The sequence below is a fragment of the Monomorium pharaonis genome, chromosome 1 (assembly GCF_013373865.1).
Source record: "Monomorium pharaonis isolate MP-MQ-018 chromosome 1, ASM1337386v2, whole genome shotgun sequence".
Classification (NCBI taxonomy): domain Eukaryota; kingdom Metazoa; phylum Arthropoda; class Insecta; order Hymenoptera; family Formicidae; genus Monomorium; species Monomorium pharaonis.
In genome coordinates, this window is record NC_050467.1 from 16,422,531 (window position 1) to 16,444,266 (window position 21,736).

The 21,736-nt window shown below is 38.2% G+C and overlaps 2 protein-coding genes across 2 annotated transcripts in view; one reads left to right on the forward strand and one right to left on the reverse strand.

The window, feature by feature from the left end:
* Nucleotides 1-21,736, reverse strand: part of LOC105834054 — a 40,569-nt gene that overhangs the window by 12,656 nt on the left and 6,177 nt on the right. The gene's annotated exons all lie outside the window — the stretch shown is intronic.
* On the forward strand, nt 10,689-15,029 carry LOC118645535. Its single transcript, XM_036286805.1, has 3 exons — nt 10,689-13,116; nt 13,187-13,346; nt 14,163-15,029. The coding sequence occupies exons 1-3, from the start codon at nt 12,874-12,876 to the stop codon at nt 14,444-14,446; spliced, it is 687 nt and encodes a 228-aa protein (XP_036142698.1). The 5' UTR covers nt 10,689-12,873; the 3' UTR covers nt 14,447-15,029.

Below are 21,736 nucleotides of genomic sequence, written 5' to 3' on the forward strand. Positions count from 1 at the left end.
GTTGGTTCAAGCAGTTTATTAAACTTACCTAATTTTGATTTGATTAACAATGTTCCCGTAGACTATATGCATGCGCTTTTATTAGGTGCATGCAAGAGGCTTTTGTGTCATAATCGGTACGGCTGGATTTTTGGAAAACCTCCACATAAATTGTGTGCTCAAAATGTGCAAAAAATATCGCAACAATTGTCGAGATTGAAAAAATATATTCCATGTGAATTTTCTCGTAAAACAAGATCAATAGAAGAGTGTAAAAGATTTAAAGCCACAGAATTTTGATTCTTTTTATTGTACAGTGGTCCGTTAGTGTTATAAAAAATATTACCCGCATCTGTATATCATAATTTTTTAACGCTAAGTGTAGCAAGTTTAATTCTTATAAGTCCGCGTTATGCTACTTCTGAGAAATTCATTTCTTATGCTGAAGAACTTCTAAAATGTTTTATACGAAATTCAATTAACCCTTAAATGCATGATTTTTTTTTTAAATGAATTTTCAGCTCAATATGATACAATAAAAGGAGCACAATAAGGGAAAAATAAGAAAAAAATTCCATGTTATTGTTTTTTTTGTTATTGTTTTTTTTGTTTTTTTTTGTTTTGTTTTGTTTTTTTTTTTTATTTTTTTCGCACAGCGTGACGGAAACACTCGAGCGGTATGTAGGCAATCGACTACAATGTGTGCTTAGTCGTTTTCGTACATACGCTCAACGCTACCCACCTAGATATGGCATGTTGCCAAATGGCAACATGATGCATTTAAGGGTTAATTTATACGGTCCAGATTTCATCTCCCACAGCGTGCACTGTCTGATACATTTAAGTGATTGTGTTCGATTGTTTGGGCCGCTGGACAATTCGAGTGCGTTTGAATTTAAAAATTATCTTCAGATATTGAAACATTTGATTCGAAAACATGATCAACCATTACAACAAATAATTCGACGCATTTATGAAGAACAACATTTATTTGAGCCAGAAAGTTCAGTACAGTATAATACAGATTCAGTGCAGTTGCTAATGCCACATCATTATGGACCGTTAATTAATGGATGTACACAATATAAAAAAATGAAAACCATAGATTATTGCATAAATATTACAACAAAAGCAGACAGGTTTGTGGAAATGAATGATGATACTGTTATAGAAGTGCAAAATATTGCTTGTTATGAAAATTCAACAGTGTTATTGGGTTACACATTTCGGGAAATTGGAGAATTTTTTAAAAAACCATGCCCATCAACACATTTTGATATAAAGATCGTAATTAAAGAAGATTCAGAACTTAAAATTTGGAAAACGAACATGATTAATAGAAAACTAGTTGTGTTACCATATAAAAATCAATTCGTATGTTTCCCATTGTTGCACAATTAATTTATATATAAGTTTGAATTATGAATAAATATATTTGTTATTTTGTTACTCTTTTTAGCATAGTATTAATTAAATAAATAGTACTCATAAAAACGAAATAGTGTAGAAAATACTAGGCATAATGCCGTGGATAGTAATAAAATTCAATAAAGAAAATAAAGTTGACGCTGTACCCACAACATGGTATAACAAACAGAATAAGCAATGTTATTGGCCGCCTAAGAAAATGAGCCATAAAATTGCCGAATTTATAAAAAATCAACGTGAACCCGATGAGTCGTGGAAATTATTTGACGCAACGCTTTTGGGCGTTTACGGTAGATATTAAAACGATTAAAATAAATTGCTAATTTTTTTCTCACCTACTGATTTAAATTATTAATATTTATCCATTTTATTCTCTGAAAGTTAATATCACGGAAAAATCTTAAGAAGCGTCTAAATTAGCTTAAAACTTTTTAAATTTTAATAAATTTTTAACTAATTATAAAGCGCTCTGTTACTCTTTTAGATATAAGTTTGTGACATGACAGAATTTTTGAGAAATTGTTCAAAATTTCTTAGTTTATTTGTTCTTTTAATTAATTATTAATTTTGTAGTATGTAGGGGGGTATTAATGTTTCTGGTTGCTAGCTGTAAATAATTCCTGAAATATTATAGAAGGTTTTATTACGTGAACTAAAATTGAAGTTGTAACATAACGTTAAGTATTGCTAACAAGTTGGAAATAAATTCGATGAAATCTAATTAAAATTCTGTGAGTTCATGCCAGGGCGGGAATCGAGGCGTCGGGAAGGAATCAAGTATCTCCGGGAAAGGATGGGGAAAGGTTGCTTCGATGTAGTGAATGCGTCGTGTGGTCGTCCCTCGCTCTGCGATGTTTCTAATGGCGATTCGGCAAACTGCAATGTCGGCTGTCTTGTTGATCCGTTGTTATAATGGTGATGATCTAAATGTAATGAAAGGCCGAACTAGGGCTCTATTCTCGTGCTAATTTCTGAGTAGGAGAGTCGAACTAGGACTCTACCATTATGTGAAGAAAGAAAAAAGAGTCGAACAAGGACTCTATCACCTTGCGGCAAAGAGAAAAGCCAGAGGAAACGTAAGCGTGGTAGCACGCGCTTACCGTTGGTTAGAGTGAAAAGTGCGTGTGCGCTTTTCGCGTATCCGCGCCTTTCGGCAGATCCCCGATTAGATCTTAGGTGACAGGAAATCTGCCGCAACTCTATCCCAATCAGATTTAGCCACACAATTATCGCAGTGAAGACAAAATGATATCAGAATATCAAAACTGCAAGGATCGTAAAAACGAAGCGTCCGACCAGAACCAAGCCAACTTGAATTCCGCTCGCAAGACGATCGGCAGACGTCTCGCGCGCTCCGCGCTCGCCCGCGGCGTCGCACTCACACTTCGACTCGTTCTTGGAGTGAGGCCGATAATGCAGAGTTTTTTATACATTTCCGCCCGCCTTCGACAGGGCATCTGTCGAATAAACCGCTTCAGGATCTATCGGTAGAACACACAATTTGGTAACAGGTCGCTTGTATGTGGAGGTAGCTGTCTTCACCGTAACTACTCTTGTCAAGCCATCTGGTCCCGGGTGTAATTGAGTGACTCTTGCAAGAGGCCATTTTCCTGGCGGATATCGTTCGTCCGTGATTAAAACGAGCGATCCTTCCTTTATCTCGTTCGAGGGATGATACCACTTAGAAATAGACTGGTAGCGCTGGAGGCATTCGGTGGACCATCTTGACCAAAATTGTTCTATCCTCTGTCTGAGTAGTTGCCAGCGCGATAGTCTCGACATCGGAGTCGCTGACAAGTTAGGTTCCGGTAGCACAGTAGGAGCCTCTCCAATCAGAAAGTGTCCTGGCGTTAAAATAGAAAGGTCCGTTGTGTCATCCGATAATGGAGAAAGAGGTCGGGAATTCAATACCGCCTCGATCTGTACGGTTATAGTTGTCATTTCTTCGTAAGTTAGCACAGTATCTCCTAGAACTCGGTGGAGATGAAATTTTGTTGATTTAACTGCGGCCTCCCACTTTCCTCCGAAATGAGGAGCTGAAGGCGGATTAAATCTCCATTCGGTGCCGTCGTTAGCGAGGAGTGAAGCAAGGTTGCGGAGCTCTGTTGAAGATGTTTCGAACATACGCCGAAGTGCCGCGTCCGCTCCTACAAAGTTGGTACCACAATCACTTTGTAATGTGGCGCTTATTCCTCGTCTCCCGGTGAAGCGTTTATAGGCGGCAATAAATGCTTCAGTAGTATAGTCTGTCACTACTTCAATGTGTATCGCCGACGTTGCGAGGCATATGAAAATGGCTAAGTAGCCCTTATAAGTTCGTGCCGCCCGCCCTTTCCAAGTTTTTAACGTTACGGGACCGGCGTAATCTAGGCCTGCATTATAAAAGGGTCGAGCCGGCGTCACTCGAGCCGGTGGCAGTTGGCCCATCAACTGTTTTGCTCGTATTCCACGATAACGGGCGCAGCGTACACATTTTAAGATGTGAGATCTTACCGGAGCTCTTCCACCGATGATCCAGTACGATCTTCGTATAAAACTCAGTGTTACTTGAGTCCCTCCGTGTAATGTTTTCCGATGCGCATCGTCGATAACAAGTGTTGTAAATGGTGATTTTCTAGGTAAAATGAGCGGGTGCTTTGACTCGGTGTCGATATTTGCGTAGTGAAGACGTCCTCCCACTCGTAGCAATCCTTCCTTATCCAAAAAAGGAATAAGTCGCACCATAGGATCAGACCTTGGCAGCTGTTCTCCCTTGGATATAATTTTAAGTTCGTCGTTGAACCATGTTTTTTGTACTATTTGTACCCAAGTGTTACGGCTCTGAACGATTTCAATTGGCGTTAACGGGTTCTGAAACAGAGAAGATTGTGGTATCTTTCGCAAACAATGTACGAATCTTCGGCACGTTGCAGTGATTCTTAACAAAGATTTGAGAGTAGAACATTCATCTAACAATTCCCAATAGGAAGGTCGTTGCGTGGCGAATAACGTTATGTGTCCTGGTCTTTCCTCTATGTCTGTGTCAGGTGCAATCACATGTTCCGAGGAGGACCAACTCGAGTGCGGGTCGGATAACCAATCTGGTCCGTTCCACCACAAGTCGTTATGAATCAGCAAATCTGGTCGTATTCCACGCGACGCAATATCCGCTGGATTCTTCTTGCCAGCCACATGACGCCAGGAACCTTTTGGCAGGAGTTCATGTATAGTCGACACGCGATTACGAACAAAGTCCTTCCAGCGAGATGGGGGGGATGTAATCCAAGTAAGCGTTACCGAAGAGTCTGACCAGCAATACACCGGTGCGTTAGGCATCTCAATCGCCTTTATAGTCCGTTCCAATAAACGTGTCAAGAGTAGGGCTGCAGCAAGCTCCAATCGAGGAATTGTAAGTCGTTTCAACGGTGCGACCTTTGTTTTAGAGCATATTAATTGTGTCGAAATTTGACCATCGGTATTCCGTAATCTCGCATAGATCACGGCAGCCATGGCCATTTGTGAAGCGTCAGAAAATCCATGAATTTCGACGAAGGTTTCCGATCGAATAATTCCGAGCCATCTAGGTATGGTAAGCTGTTCAAGCTGTTGCAGTTGTTCTCGAAAGGTTTTCCATCGCTGTTGCAATTCTGAAGGAAGAGGTTCATCCCACGAAGCCTTTAGAAGCCAAAGTTCTTGCAGTATTATTTTGGCTCTTATTAGGACTGGCGAAATAAATCCTAATGGATCATAAAGTTTGGCAATGTCGGAAGCAATAGATCTTTTCGTAAATTTATTAGTAGAGGGTATTGTTGGGGAGAAATGAAGTGTGTCCGAGCGAGATTTCCAGATGAGACCTAAAATTTTACAAAATGTAGTTTCGATTTCCACATCTGAAGGCGCATCTTCATCTGAATGAGGTAGGAGTTTCTTGCAATTGCTGTTCCATTTTTGCAATGGAAGTTTTGCTGTTTCGCAAATCTGAATCAAATCTTGCATTATTTCCTTTGTCTCGGTAATCGTATCCGCTCCACCGAAAATGTCGTCAACATAAATACCCTTTGTCAGCGGAATAACTGCTTTTGGATATTTATGACCTTCATCTTTCACCAGCTGTTGAATTGTTCGTAGGGCTAGAAATGGTGAACAGTTGAGACCGTAAGTAACGGTTGTTAATTGATAAGCGACAGGTGAGCCATCGTGTTCCTTCCATAAAATTCTCTGCAAATTCCGATCGTCAGGATGAATCGTTATTTGTCGAAACATTTTTACAATGTCTGTCGAAAAGAGAAATCGATGAGTTCGAATCCATAATAATATGTCTGACATTTCAGTTTGGAGTTTTGCCCCTGCGTGCAGAATGTCGTTGAGTGAGACGCCGTTGCTGGTACGACTAGATCCATTGAATACAACTCTTAGTTTAGTAGTGCGACTACTTTCTCGGAGAACTCCATGGTGTGGAAGATAATACAGAGGCAAAGTTTGACTATCCGATATGTCTGTTCGTACCATGTGACCTAAGTTCCTGTATTCTTCAATGAAGTCGACGTAAAGACGTTCAAAGGCTGGCTTAGTTGGAAATTGTTGGCAAAGCCTCCTGAGACAGTTAAGTGCTTTATTTTTGGATTCTCCTAAGGTAGTCGGATTATCTTTGAGAGGTAATCGAACGACATATCTCCCTGTGGCATCTCGAGAGTGTGTTGTTAAAAAATGTCGTTCACACTCCTCTTCCTCGGCACTCATAGATGAACTGTTAGAGACCGGAACTTCTTCTTGTGTCCAAAATCTTGAAATAAGGTCCTGTAATTCATCGTCCACTTTGCAGTGATATGCTTGTACGGAGAAGGTAGCGTCATCTATAGAAGTTGGTCCGCAAAGAACCCATCCAAATATAGTTTGTTGTGCCGTCGGAGAATGTGAGTCGCCTTGAATTAAGCCCGGTAGAATTACTGAGTGATAATTATCCGAGCCTATAATAACATGTATTGGTCCAGAATAAGAGAACTCGGGGTCAGCCAATTGAAGTTCTGCAGTATGTGGCCATGAATGACGACTGACGTTGAACGGTGGTAACTTCGTTGTCAATCGTGGCAAGATGAACGCTTGTATGGTGCAGATAGATTCTGAATCATGAATTGATTGTAATCGTATTGTAACGATTCCTTTGGTATGGCCGGAGTAAGTACCGCCGATACCAAGAAGTGGCAATGAAGCTGCACTGCGTTTTAGTTGTGCACGTTGTACGATGTCTTCTGAGATAAAAGATAACTCAGATCCTTGATCTATTAATAATCGCACTGCGAAGGATTCTCCGGTGTTTTTTATTAATGATGCTCTGCTTGTGGCAAGTAGTGTCAGTTTTCGTGATGGATGAATCTGTCCAGAATGATGTGCGTTTATCTGTGGTTGTCAGATTGTCATTGATTGAGTCTGAGAGCTTGTCGCCGATTGGTCAGCTGTCCGTTTGTCCGAAATCTCATCAGACTGCTTTGAAAACCTCTCTTTGTCGTGAATGGAGGTGTGATGTTTCTTCCCGCACTTCTGGCACCGTTTAGTGGAAGTACACTTGCTTGCTGCATGCGCGCCAAGACAGTTAAAACATCGCCGATGCCTTTGTACGATATCTCGACGCTGCGGGGTCGTCTTTGATTGGTATTGCTCGCATTTTGCGAGATAATGAGCAGCTCCGCACAATGGGCATTTAAGATGACTCAAGTCTGAAGTGACGTGAGCGGCAGATCTATGACGAGGTTTTTCGTTAAAATTTGAGGGATTATCTTTACTTGTTCCGAGTGTTGAAGTAGCCGAGTTGATATTCTCCATTGCACGTATCCTTCCGAGAAGAAACTCGTTGAATTGTGAGAAGGTCGGGTATGTCGATAAAGATCCGAACTTCATCTCCCATATTTCGCGAGACTGCGGGTCGAGCAATTTTACTAGATAGTGTACTAGTAATGGATCCCATTGATCCACAGCGCATCCTAGCGCACGGAGAGCGCCAACGGTTTCCAACACAGTCGTTCGTAGACTTCTCATCCCTTGAGCACTCTTGACTTTTAACGGTTTTATGTCGTAGATTCGATCCAGTTGAGCGGATATCAAAAAAGGCTTATTTTCGTATGTCGTCATCAACATGTCCCAAGCGACAATGAAATATTCACTGGAGGCAGGCAGATTTGAAATCAATCGTGCTGCTTCTCCAGTAACGCATGTCTTCAAATAATGCATCTTTTCTGCATCTGACAAATCTTTATTATTCCGAATCATCCTTGTGAAAAGATCGTAGAATGAACGCCATGACTTATAATCTCCTGAGAAGTTTGGCAATTTGACTCGAGGCAAGGCGTTCCGGGGCAGCACTGCGGTAGATGTCTCAGGATCGAGAAACGATGATCTAGAATTTAACTCAGCGGTTTCTGAGTCTTCTCGATGATTAAGTAGTTTAGCCCGAGCATATACATAAAAGGCTTGACAGCGTTCATAAACGCGAGTCTTGAGATAAAGTTTCTCGCTCAGAATGTTACCTCCAGACAAACATAAGTCTTCATGCTCCTCCAAGAATTTATTCCAATTTTGCTCAAGCATTTCTATGCGAGTATTAATTAATTGACGATTAAGCTGTGTGGCATCTGTATCCTCAAAATCTGCGGCTTCTTGTATCAAATTGAATCTGCTCACTTGCAGAGCAATTCTTGCTTCTAAATGCGACATTTTCGATTGAAGTATCCGGCTCGAAGGACCAGAAAAAATGTAGGGGGGTATTAATGTTTCTGGTTGCTAGCTGTAAATAATTCCTGAAATATTATAGAAGGTTTTATTACGTGAACTAAAATTGAAGTTGTAACATAACGTTAAGTATTGCTAACAAGTTGGAAATAAATTCGATGAAATCTAATTAAAATTCTGTGAGTTCATGCCAGGGCGGGAATCGAGGCGTCGGGAAGGAATCAAGTATCTCCGGGAAAGGATGGGGAAAGGTTGCTTCGATGTAGTGAATGCGTCGTGTGGTCGTCCCTCGCTCTGCGATGTTTCTAATGGCGATTCGGCAAACTGCAATGTCGGCTGTCTTGTTGATCCGTTGTTATAATGGTGATGATCTAAATGTAATGAAAGGCCGAACTAGGGCTCTATTCTCGTGCTAATTTCTGAGTAGGAGAGTCGAACTAGGACTCTACCATTATGTGAAGAAAGAAAAAAGAGTCGAACAAGGACTCTATCACCTTGCGGCAAAGAGAAAAGCCAGAGGAAACGTAAGCGTGGTAGCACGCGCTTACCGTTGGTTAGAGTGAAAAGTGCGTGTGCGCTTTTCGCGTATCCGCGCCTTTCGGCAGATCCCCGATTAGATCTTAGGTGACAGGAAATCTGCCGCAACTCTATCCCAATCAGATTTAGCCACACAATTATCGCAGTGAAGACAAAATGATATCAGAATATCAAAACTGTAAGGATCGTAAAAACGAAGCGTCCGACCAGAACCAAGCCAACTTGAATTCCGCTCGCAAGACGATCGGCAGACGTCTCGCGCGCTCCGCGCTCGCCCGCGGCGTCGCACTCACACTTCGACTCGTTCTTGGAGTGAGGCCGATAATGCAGAGTTTTTTATACATAGTATGAGCTATATAACATTTCACTGTATTAAATTACAAATATTAGTAAATATAATTAAATAAAAAATTTTAATTGACATTTTTATTATCATATTTAATCTAAGTTGTTAAAAATATGAGTCATAAATATATGTAAAACTATTATTCAATTATTTTGTTGAGGGCATTAAATTAAACAAAAACACAATTTTTGCTTCTGTGTTTTATTACACAAAAATAAATCAATATCGTGTACAAATATACTGAGTCAATACGCATAAAATTTTAAGTAAAAAATATTCATTAAAGAAACTTTTGAATCTGAGGGATAACTTGATTTTAGTGAATTTCTTTGTATTATAAAATTATTTTCCTAGATTTATTTTATATCAGAAGTCTTCAGGACTTAAAAGGACTATTAGTTAGTCACAGACTCAAACAAAAACAATTTTTTTAAAATATTTTTAAGAGTCATAAATTTATATCTAATGTCGAAATAAAGAAAATAAAAATCTAAATAATGTGTAAATATATAGAGAAAATAAAAATTAATATTAAAATCTAAACAGTAGAAACAAGTAGAAATAAGAAAAACTTTTTAATATTTATTTATTTATCAATATTGTTTTATTTACAAATTTAGATGATTTTAAATACGCTCAACATAAAGCTGAAAAAGCGCAAACAACTGATCTTTTAACCTCTAACGACGAATCTCAAGTTTTAAGAAAGAAAAAATGCACAAAAAAATCTGAAAAGTTACGAGTCTCCCCTATATCTAGTAGCAGTGACACTGAGATTTCTGACGATGATTCGAATGAATATCCAGTTCAAATTGATAATTTTGATGGTATAATTTTATAATTTACTTGTAATATTTATTTATATTCATATTAATAAGTATTAATAAGTCTAGTATATTAATTAAATTATTGTTTATACCATTGTTTAAGTTTCCACAAACAAGAAACGCGTGGCACAAAGAAAAAATGAACATAATAATAATAATAACGTTTATTGCTATCCCTTGCGGAGTACAAGCAGACCTCCGCTCCGCTTACAATCAGTCTTTACTTCTCTTAAACTATTATCCGCCGCTCTACTCGCATTCACATTCGCATTCGCTTGAGAGAGAGAAAGAGCATTCATACCTCCATTCCCATTCACACTTGGACCTCCGCTTTCGCTGCACACCTCTACCATTCCATTTCCTTTACATTCATTCATCCACATGCGCTCTACCTCCTTTTCTTCCCTTCCCTTTCCCCCTCCCTCCTCTTCTATCTTCCTATCCTCCCTTAATCTATCTAACCTTTTTGTACCCCCCAATCTATACACTCTTCCCAAACATGCTCCCACGTCTCCTCCCCCCATCCACACAACCTACATGTCCTCCTCTCCTCCTCCTCCCAATATCTCCCCCCCCCTCATTACTCCCCCTAACCTATACCTTGCCACCCTCTGCCATCTTTTCTCCTCCCAATTCCTTTTTAAATATTCCGGAATCCCCTCCCCTTTTACTCTCCAATACCACCCATTGTACCTTGATTCTCTAATTCCCTCCCATCTTTCCTTTCTTTGTTTTTCCCTCTCCCTCTTTACCAACTCCTCTCCTCTTAGCCTCCCTTTCTCCCTTAACCTCTCCACCTCCTCCACCTCCCAACCCCTCTCTTTATAAAAATTTTTTCTTTCTTCTTCCCACCCCAATTTTGCCTTGCCCTCCCTCGCTTTCTTCTTTATCTCCGTCCAACATCTCCTTGCCAGCTCTCCCCCTCCTCCCTCTTCTAACTTTTTTTCATATCCCCATGCTCTCATTCCCGCTCTTCCCTCCAATCTATCCCTTTGCAATTCTTCCCTTATCATATACCCTGGTACACTTCTCTCTACTCCTAACATCCATCTCAAGTATCTCTCCTGCAATCTTTCTACCCCTATTCTCATCTTCCATCCCCAAATCTCTACCCCGTAACTCACCACTGACCACACCAACCTATCAAATAACCATAGCCTTCTACCCCAATCTCTTCCAAACCTCCTTTTCCCTATTCCCCAGATTTGTCCTAAAATAGCCGATCCCTTTTTTACTCTTTCTTCTACATGTCCATCCTGTTTTCCATTTGCCAACAACGTGTACCCCAAGTATTTAAACCTATTTACCTCCTCTAACTTCTTTCCTTTCCATCTCCAGTTTATCTTCTCCTTTCTCCCCCCACCTCTTTTACATCTCATAATCTTTGTTTTCTCCGTGTTTACTTCCAACTTCTTCCCATCCAGATAACTCTCCAATTTACCCATCATCCCTTTCATTCCCTCTTCATCCTTTGCTATTAACACCACATCATCTGCATACGCCAGCGAAAATACTTTCTTTCCCCCCAATTCAATTCCCCCCCATCCTCCTATCTCTAATCTTTCATCTATATCCGCTAAAAGTAAGGTAAACAAGCACGGACTCAACGGGCATCCCTGTCTTAAACCCCTTTCTGTCCAAAACTTTTTCCCTCCCGTATTTCCTACCTTCACCCTGCTTCCTGTCTCTTTTAGCACCTCTCCACATCTCTTGACTAGCCCCTCTCTTACTCCTCTCTTTCTCATTGCTGTCACCAAAACCTCTCTATCTACCGAGTCAAAAGCCGCCTTCATGTTTACAAATAATAAAATTAGTTTCCCCCCCCCCTCTTCTCTAATTGCCTGTTTATCAAATAGTTCAAGACATATACATTATCTACTGTACCCCATCCCCTTCTAAACCCCGCTTGACTCGGCGGCAAAATACTCTTCTCTTCTAACTCTATCCTTAACCTTTCTGCCAATACTGCCGTGTACACCTTATACGCCGTTTGCATTAACGTTACTCCTCTGTACTCCTCCACTTTTACCCCTTCCCCCTTTTTCACTATAGGTACTACTATCCCTTCCTTCCACCCTTCCAACCCTCTCCTTTCCATACCCTATTACATAATTTCCACAAACTAGTCTCCAACTCTTCCCCTCCATATTTCCACACCTCGTTCGGTATCCCATCTTCTCCCGATGCCTTCCCAACCTTCAAACCTTTTACTACCCTCCTTATCTCTTCCCTACCTATTTCCTCCTCCTCATCCTCCACCCTCTCTCCTATCCATTCCATCCTTACCCTCTCTTCCATCCCTCCCAACAGTTTCCTAAAGTAGCCGTCCCATTCTTCTATTTCTATTGACTCATCCACCCTCCCTCTCTTTTTCCGCTCCCTATTTACTATCTTCCATACCTGCCCCTCCGACCTTGTTTTTCAACCCTCCCCCCTTTTCCCCCTCTTCCCCCACCTGTTCCTCTCCTCCTAATCCCTCCTCCTCTCTATTTTCGTTTTCCGCCATACCCTCCTTATTGTTCTCCTAACTTACTTACTTCTTTCTATACCGCTCTCCACGAACTCACTCGCCCGCCTCTCTAACTCTCCGCCCGTCCACTCGCGCCGCTCGTGTCTCCCTCCTACTCTCTACTCCTCTTCGCTTGCCTCTCTCTATTCCTTACTTTCTCTATGTTCTCTAACCTGCCCACTCAATTCTCTTTCCTCTCTAATTAACTAATTACTGTTTTCTCCGCTTCAACTCCTCTTCCCCTACTCCACCCAACGAACCCTCTCTCACTACCACCCCTCTCGCAATTATTCTCTGCTTCTTAACCACCTTACTCACTCACTCTTTCACACGCCACACACACACCTGTCACTCTCTACGACACCGGAAACGGAAGTCGAAAAAAAAAAATGAACATAATACAAGTTTTATTGAAATTGATAAAACTATAGAAGGTGAGGAAAAGCAGATAAAAATACAATTGTTCGAATTACAAGGTAAACCAAAATTCTCTTATATTTTTATAATACACTATATTTATTTTGAATTGATTGCGATGCTTGAATATGATTTGTTTAATTACAGAATGTCAAAAGCAATGTCTAAAAGACATAAATCTCCTGCATTTAAAAAAAATTGATGCAATTTCGGAGTCAGTTTCTTTATTGGTAAAAAATACAAAAACAATAGTAAAATCTACCAACTTGCTACATGAACAACTGCCAATATTGAACTTACTTCCAATAGATTTGGAAGGATTAAATCAAGTAGAGGAGTGGTTACAAAATGAAGAAAATAAACAGAACTTGGTATTTAAGAAACTTGATATTTACAAAAACTTTATGAGTATCTACAAAACTACAATTTCTTTCCTTATAGGTGGCAGAATTAAGCAAATTGGGCGGACCAACCGTGAAGGAGGTTGTGAAGCGAGTCATGTATAAATTATTTCAAAATTCCTTAGGCATGGAATACTCCTGGGAAGGCAAAGAAAAGAAAAAAGTTTTTAAGTCACTTTTGATTTCTTCAGTAATTATGGGTTAATGTTAATATTTAATATCAGAAATTTAAAAAAAAAGATCTAATAAAATATATATAAGCGTAGAAGAAGAAACAATAAGCCAGTCTTTTGGCCCACCCCAGATTTCCAAAATACAATTTTTTGTATTGTATAATTATTAGGAAAAAAGAAATAACCATTACATAAGAAAAAAAAAACTCGATCCATAAAAGAAAAATTAATTATAACTGTAGATGTACCTAAGTTCTTTTCATGGCTGAATAAACTAATAAAATAGTTTTGCTTATACTGCTTTGCTATCATATTAATGTCATTTTAGACTACAACATGTATCCCTAAGGTGAATACAGCTCATAGTGAAAAATGTTTGTTTACTCCTGACATATGTGAGTGCTTATAACAAAAGATGATCACTATTAGTTGCCTATAGACTTAAGCCGCTACACCACGTCAAGGTTGTAATCATTGTAGAGGTTTTCATATATTTTTTGTATTTCGTTATTTTAATTTTTTAAATTTTATTTTTACAATCTTATTTCTGAATCTTGTGGACATGTATAGTCTAAAATGACGTTAATATGATGGCAGAGCAGTATCATGAGCGAAACTTTTATTAGTTCACTTATTAGCCATGAAAAGAGCTAAAGTATATCTAGAGTTATAATTTTGGTTTCATGAATCGAGTTTTTTTCTTATTTAATAGTTATTTTTGACATTCCTAATAATAATACAATACCAAAAAATTGTATGTTGATAATCCGGGGTGGGCCAAAAAACGCGTTCATTAACCCTCCTCCTTGCGTAGCAGTATCAAAACACTTCATTTACTTTCAGATGTTGTTCGCGCAAATAAAAATACAGCGGATTGTAGCGAATACGAGATTATTGTAATAATAAAGTCATGGCTTGTTAGAAGCAAGGAACGTTTTTATAATAATACTCTAATAAGGAACGATGCATCGAAACAGGTACAAACTGAACAACAAAAAAAAACACAGACTGCACCAAAGAAGGCACAGACTAAACAAAAAAACGCACCGATTGAATCGAAAGAAATTGAACAAGAGGAAACGTCTATTGAACGGACTTTATCGAATGAAGAACAAAGAAATGAGTAACTCTTTGTTTTGTATGCGTCGTCTAACTTTCTTTTATTTAATTTTTATTCTTAAAAAATTTTATGCTTTTTTTACGTTTGTAACGTTTACAATGTTAACAATTTTTTTTTTCAAAAAACTTTATATTTTAAGTTTATATTTAATACTTTATATATATTTATATATAATTTATATATAAAAGTTTATATATAATACTTTACATTTTAAGTTTATTACAAAATTTAAAATTTTACGTTTATATATTTTACTTTAAAAAAGTGTAATAAAAGTACAATATTATGTAGAAAGTATATTGTTTACAATATTCCATTGAAGCAAATTAAAATGAATTAAAACAAATAAAATTTATTTACTTTCATATTACCATTCATTTGTATTCTCGTATATTATTATATCTTAATATTTGCTTATAATTAGGGTCCGGATTTTCGTGCACGCAACCCGTGCGCAAGCGGAGAATTGCTGCGCTACACACGAGAGAGTCGACCGCGCTACGCCGGTTATCTTTTTTCAGCTGGCGTATAGCGCAGCGGTTCTCTGCTCTCGCACGGGCTCCGTGCACGAAAATTCGAACCCTACATTATAATTTAAATAATGAAAGAATTATAAGTTATACTGCGGTTCAATTCTGAACGCCTATCGACAACTATCGGTGTCGTTACGCAGACTTTTTGCCATATAAAATATCTGCGCAATGACACCGATACTTGTCGGTAGGCGGTACAGAATCGAGACCCTGGAATGTGCTAGACGAATATAACAATTCCAAGATAATATACATTGCATATACAATGTATATACATCTATGGATATTGAATGTCCATTGGATATCCACGAGAATTGAAATTAATATCCATTGCATATTTAATGTATCTTCGAATTGACTCCAGCAGAGATCCATTTCACGTCCATAGAATATACATCTATACATTCTATGTATATTATATGGATATTTTTAATGGACGTTTTTTAATACATTAACATCCATTGAAAATATACATATGATGTACATAGGATGTATAGATGTATATTCTATGGACGTGAAATGAATCTCTGCTGGAGTCAATTCGAAGATACATTAAATATACAATGGATATTAATTTCAATTCTCGTGGATATCCAATGGACATTCAATATCCATAGATGTATATACATTGTATATGCAATATATATTTATGTACTATCTGGGTAGATATCAAAAAATTTCCAAAAGGAGAGTGATCCTCCCCCTAGCCGGCTTCCCTCTGAGGCGCCTCGGCTCCAAATTATTGATAATAATTGCGCAAATGAATTAATTAATTTAATTCATTAATTACTCCTTGGAGAGGGGGTAAGCCTATGCTCTCGCTGGCTCCGATGCATTCGCACTCGCGCGGAACCATTTGGGTAGAGCAGCAAGGGCCGAACACTCTTATTTAATTAATAAACGGGGTAAATTAATTCCGAACACAAGGAGGAACACGCTGTACCTCCGTGGTACCAGAATCTCCTATCCTCAACTTCTTTATGAAAAATTCAATTAAGGAATGCGAGCGATTAAAAGGAGTGAGCGATAGTTGCGCGCCCCGCGACTAAAAGAATATGAATAAGAAGGCAAAACTTTATCTGGTGACCATAAAATCGTGAAGACTTGCGTAACCACATTACCCGGGAAAAATTTTCTAGAAAATCACAAAAGTCAAGATTACAGAGAAAGGATGAGTAGAAAGATAGTAGAAATGATAGAGAACTATAGAAAACTAGGTTGCCTAATGAATCTTAAGTTGTATTTCTTAGATTCTCATGTCGACTACTTCCCAGAAAATCTAGGTAATTATAGTAAAAAACAAGAAGAAAGATTTCATCAGGACATCAAGGAGATAGAGTATCAATAGCAAGGCAAGTGGGATGTGAATATGATGGCTGATTTCTGCTGGACGCTCAAACGTAATGTCTCTGTGAAAGGAAAGAAACGTAAGAGAAAGCCATTGCACAGAACCTTCGAGAATAAAAGATATAATAGAAAAAGGGAGTGAATTTTCTACGCTATTCACAGAAGCTCAAACTTATACGTATTGAATTTTCCCCGGGTAATGTGGTTACGTAAGCCTGCATGTTCCGGATTATACATTTGTGATCCAAACTGCTTTTACAAGGTATTTTTTGAGGTTAGAAAAAAATGAGCCAATTCAGCAATTCTGATCTTGAATTTGGATTCAGAGGGTCAAAATATATAAAAATAGACTATTCTGGTCTGCCGGACCAAGATTTAAAAAATATTTTTTTTGGGGTTAGAAAAAAAATAAGCCAATGCAGCAATTCTGACATTGAATTTGGATTCAGCGGGTCAAAATACATAAAGATACACTATTCTGGTCCGCCGGACCAACATTATAAAAAAAATTTCTTTTTTGAGGTTAGGAAAAAATAAGCCAATTCAGCAATTCTGACGTTGGATTCGGATTCAGCGGGTCGAAATACATAAGAATAGACTAGTCTGGTCCGCCGGACCAACATTTTAAAAAAATTTTTTTTTGAGGTTAGAAAATGCGAGCTAACTTTGCAATTCTGACTTCAGATTCGGATTCAGCGGGTCAAAATACATAAGGATTGACTAGTCTAGTCCGCCGGACCAACCACTTTTTTTTTGTGTGTGCCTGTGTTATTTCTACGATAATTTTGTAAGAGAGAGAAGACTATACATGTTTCAATAACAGTTGTACCTGTTAAAGCATGTTTAATTTCTGTACCCGAGAAAATGGTCACCCATCCAAGTATCAACCATCGTCGACGTTGCTTGACTTCGAAGACCATACGCATCCTAACGCTTCGTGATGATTCATGAGTACTTCTTGTTTATGCATATAGTACATATTTGTTATAGATCATTACAATAGATGTTATCAGAAGGATGAAACATATATAGTTAACTTATATTTTTATAAATAAATATAAAGTTTTACAGCTTTTTTTAATCATATTTACATATGCGCGCGAAATAGCATGTAAAATAACTTATTTAAAAAACTGTTTTTGCGCCGTTCGTATAAAATAAAATAAAAAAATTATTTAATGTCATCTTTTATAATTTTTTAGTATTGTTAATATGTCTTAATAGTATTGTAATAGTATTGTTAATATTGTTTCAATAAGTGTAGACATTCAATCTGACTTTGAAGTCAACATTTTTATACATTTTATTTTGCAATACATTCTAGAAATACGTACGATATTCAAAGATTTCTCACTTGCTATATTAATTTACCCGTTTTTCAAAAATTATTATACGTCCAGGATGTCCCTGAATACTATTTTAGGATGTACTGAGGACTTTCTTAGGACGTCCTAAGGACTGTCTTAGGATGTCCTGAGGATTGTTTTAGAATGTCCTGAGGACTGTCTTAGGATGTCCTGAGGACTTTCAGAATATCATATTCTTAGAACATTCTGTGCTATCTAAAATGTCTGGTATTTATACAGTCATTATATTTAAGTTTATCTTCAGACATTTTGTAGCTAATGAAACTCTTTATACAATATTTTAAGAATAACATTTTCAGCTAAAATACATATATCCTCAGGACATCCCAAGGATGTCCTCAAGACATGAGTAAAATTTTAATTTATATTAATACTATTACAGAATCTAACATTCTAAACTAACTTTAGAAGTCAAATTTATACATGAAATATTTATATAAAATATTTACAATAATACAACTATTATATCCTGACAAGATCCCAGGACATCCCGGGACATATTCAGAATAATCCTGAGAACGTCCTGTGCTATCTGGAAATTATTGCTCCTCTTTTCGCGCTCTTCACATCCAAACGCCATCATTTGCGGGTATATAAGCCGCGATTTTCGGGCAAAATTCGAGATTTTGCCTCCTTCTTTCGCGCCAAAAGGCTGTAAGAGTCACTCGTCGTAATTTGAGCTTAGAATAATTCTCTTATTTCACGGGTCGGAACTTAGAATTATTTCAATAAACGCAAAATTTGAACTTAGAATAATTTCGCGAATCGGAACATAGAATAATTTCGATTGATTCAGGTTGAAGTTAGAATATTTACGCGATCTTACTCTAGAGAGACTCAAGATGGCAATTTCTCCCTTTATTTATTAATTAGTTCTGCCTTATAATTATAGAACAAAAGTGCGATCATAGCGAGCGTAGTGCGTGCGAAATCGACAAGCGTGAAACTACCAAATTGTAAAGGTGCGAGTTCTCTTTTTACGTAAAATTTCTTCTTTTTTTTCATTTATTAAAATCAGTGTGATCAAAGTTAAGTTTTTTTTCTCCTTTTTTTCTCCGCATCGCGGAAGTGCGTTTGTGCAATAATCGGTGATGCTTCAACCCCTCTTTTTTTTATTTTCCTTCCAGACATTGCGAGTGGTGAAACATAGCGCATTGCTGCGTTCCGCGAGGAGCACGGCAACCGCCGTCCTCCGCTGAGTGAGCGTGTTTCAGCGTTCTCTCGCGGCCCCTCGGAGTATTGCGCTTTCGATTTCTCTCCCTCTCTCTCTTTGTCGTTACCGCCCCTACGAAGTCTTAGGACTTTAACATAGGCGCGAGGCTAACCCCGCCGTACGTAAGAGTATTATAATATTTATTATTTGTATTTTAAAGAAAAACAGTAAGAAATTTTATTTTAAAAAATTGTTGGCTGTTACATCAAAATTCTCTTCCTTCTAAGCCGGTGTATGCTGTGATAAATTCACAAGGTTTATGCCCTTTTAAATTCAACAAATCATTATACAAGAGAAGTGGCAGTGCAATTCATATCAAAAGGATTATGTGAAGGTGTATTTTCTAGTTCTTCAAATACGTCACTATCTTATGACAGGGCAGATAAGAGAATTATTACAAGTGTTATAATTTTATTTTAAAAAATACTGTATTGCAACTGTGTGGCTCTTAAAGTTATCATGCAACCACGATATCTTTTTTTTTATTGAAATAGGTAAAAAGAGTGAAATCTTGTCTGAAACAGTGTTATAACAATATATGTAGATTACCCAGATAACACAGAGATGAACAGAAGATTCTAAAGAAGTTGTCATTTTAATAAATACTTAGAGAAGTAAAAAAGTGAATACATAAAGAATTCTTGAGGAATTAGCCACAATAAGTTCACAGAGACTGTCCCGATTGCGCACATAAGCGATTGGATACAGTAGTATTTCCCGATTAGACACGGATCCAATTGGACACAGACTCAATTGGACACAGACCCGATTGGACACAGACCCGATTGCACACGGACCCGATTGCACACCGACGCGATTGCATACGGATCCGATTTCACACGACCCGTTTGCACACCGACCCGATTTCATACGGATCCGATTGCACACGACCCGTTTGCACACGGACCCGATTAGACACAGACTCGATTGGACACAGACCCGATTGGACACGGACTTGATTGGACACAGTCTCAATTGCACACCGTCCCGATCGGACACAGTTCCGATTGGACACGGATTCGATTGGACACAGACCCGATTGGACACAGACCCGATTGCACATGGCCTCGATTGCACACCGACCCGACTGCGCACTGACCCGTTTGCACACGGAAGCGATTGCGCACCGACCCGTTTGCACACGACCCGATTGCGCACCGACCCGATTGCACACGGACCCGATTGCGCACCGACCCGTTTGCACACGGACCCGATTGCACACGATACGATTCCGCATTTCAGATGGTACATGGGTTAGCGACTTGGACGGGGTGAGTGCGGGAGGGGGCGAAACCACCCTTGGACCCCTTCTGCGCGCGTGCGTGCGTGCGTGCGTGCGTGCGTGCGAGCGTGCGTGTGTATGTGTCTGTGTGTTGTGTGTGTGTGTGTGTGTGTGCGTGCGTGCGTGCGTGCGTGCGTGCGTGCGTGCGTGCGTGCGTGCGTGCGTGCGTGCGTGCGTGCGTGCGTGCGTGCGTGCGTGCGTGCGTGCGCGCGCGCACAAAGCGTTTTCTGCACCACATAGGTTTGCGACTATAAAATATGTATAAGAAAGACAAATATTATAATAAATATTTTGTACGTATTTTTATGTATGAGTTTGCCAAGTATAAAATAATTATGATAAATATTTATGAAAATATTAAAAATAAATATTTATGCTATTATACAAAAATACAAAAATATTTCGAGCTTATATACCATGAATATTTTTTAGTACATTTAAAAAATATATTTACATATTGTTAATAATAATTTCTAAATAATTTATGAAAACGATTATATAATTTAAAAAATGTTTTTTAAAAATAAATTCGTAAAATATTTATAAAAATATTCTAAATTTTCTGTGCTATCCCCAGGTTGTTTTTGCATTATTCTGCAATGCGGAATCGTATCGTGTGCAATCGGGTTTGTGTGCAAACGGGTCCGTGTGCAATCGGGTCGGTACGCAATCGGGTCCATGTGCAAACGGGTCGGTGCGCAATCGGGTCCGTGTCCAATCGGGTCTGTGTCCAATCGAGAAATACTACTGTGCCCAATCGCTTATGTGCGCAATCGGGCCTCATTCGTGTTCACATTGAAGTATTCCTTAAGAATTCATTGTAATAAATACCTCGCGATTTCTTATTTGGAATATTTAGAATATTTATAAAGAAGTCATTTTAAAGAATACTTGGCGAAATAAAAAAATGAATACATAAAGAATTTTTGAGGAATTAATTACAATGAGTTCACATTGAAGTATTCCTTAAGAGTTCATTGCAATGAATACCTCGCGATTTATTATTTGGAATACTTTAAGTATTTATCAGAAATTACTCGAGTGTTTGGATAATCTCAATTACATTTTTATAATTATATATCGCTTAATAAATTTATACTTTTATACACGAAATGCGCTATATATAATTAACAAAACAATATATTAACAAATATGTATGCATAAACAAGAAGTGTTCATGGATCATCACATGGCGTTAGGATGCGTACGGTCTTCGAAGTCGAGCAACGTTGGCGATGGTTAACACTTGGATGGGTGACCGTTTTTTCAGGTACAGAAATTAAATATGCTTTAACAGGTACGACTATGGCTTGGCTAAAACATGGTATAATCTTCTTCCTCTTACAAAATTAATCAGAATTTTTTATTTTTTAAATTTTTCTGAAATACGTTCCAATATTATAAAAATTGGAACATTTATCAGAAATCTTGAAAATAAATTTTTTAATTGCGTTTGAGATATCTACTTGGAGAAGTCCTAATGGATACTTTAAGAAGTTCTGAGGAATTCCAACAAGTAATTCTATATGAATACTTTAAGAAGTTCTGAGGAATT

Excerpts from the sequence above, each read along its gene's own strand:
- LOC118645535 (XM_036286805.1), top strand. The coding sequence starts at position 12,874 with ATGATTTGTTTAATTACAGAATGTCAAAAGCAATGTCTAAAAGACATA. Across the intron at positions 13,117-13,186 it reads AAGAAAATAAACAGAACTTG|GTGGCAGAATTAAGCAAATT; the intron begins GTATTTAAGAAA and ends CTTTCCTTATAG. Across the intron at positions 13,347-14,162 it reads GATTTCTTCAGTAATTATGG|ATGTTGTTCGCGCAAATAAA; the intron begins GTTAATGTTAAT and ends ATTTACTTTCAG.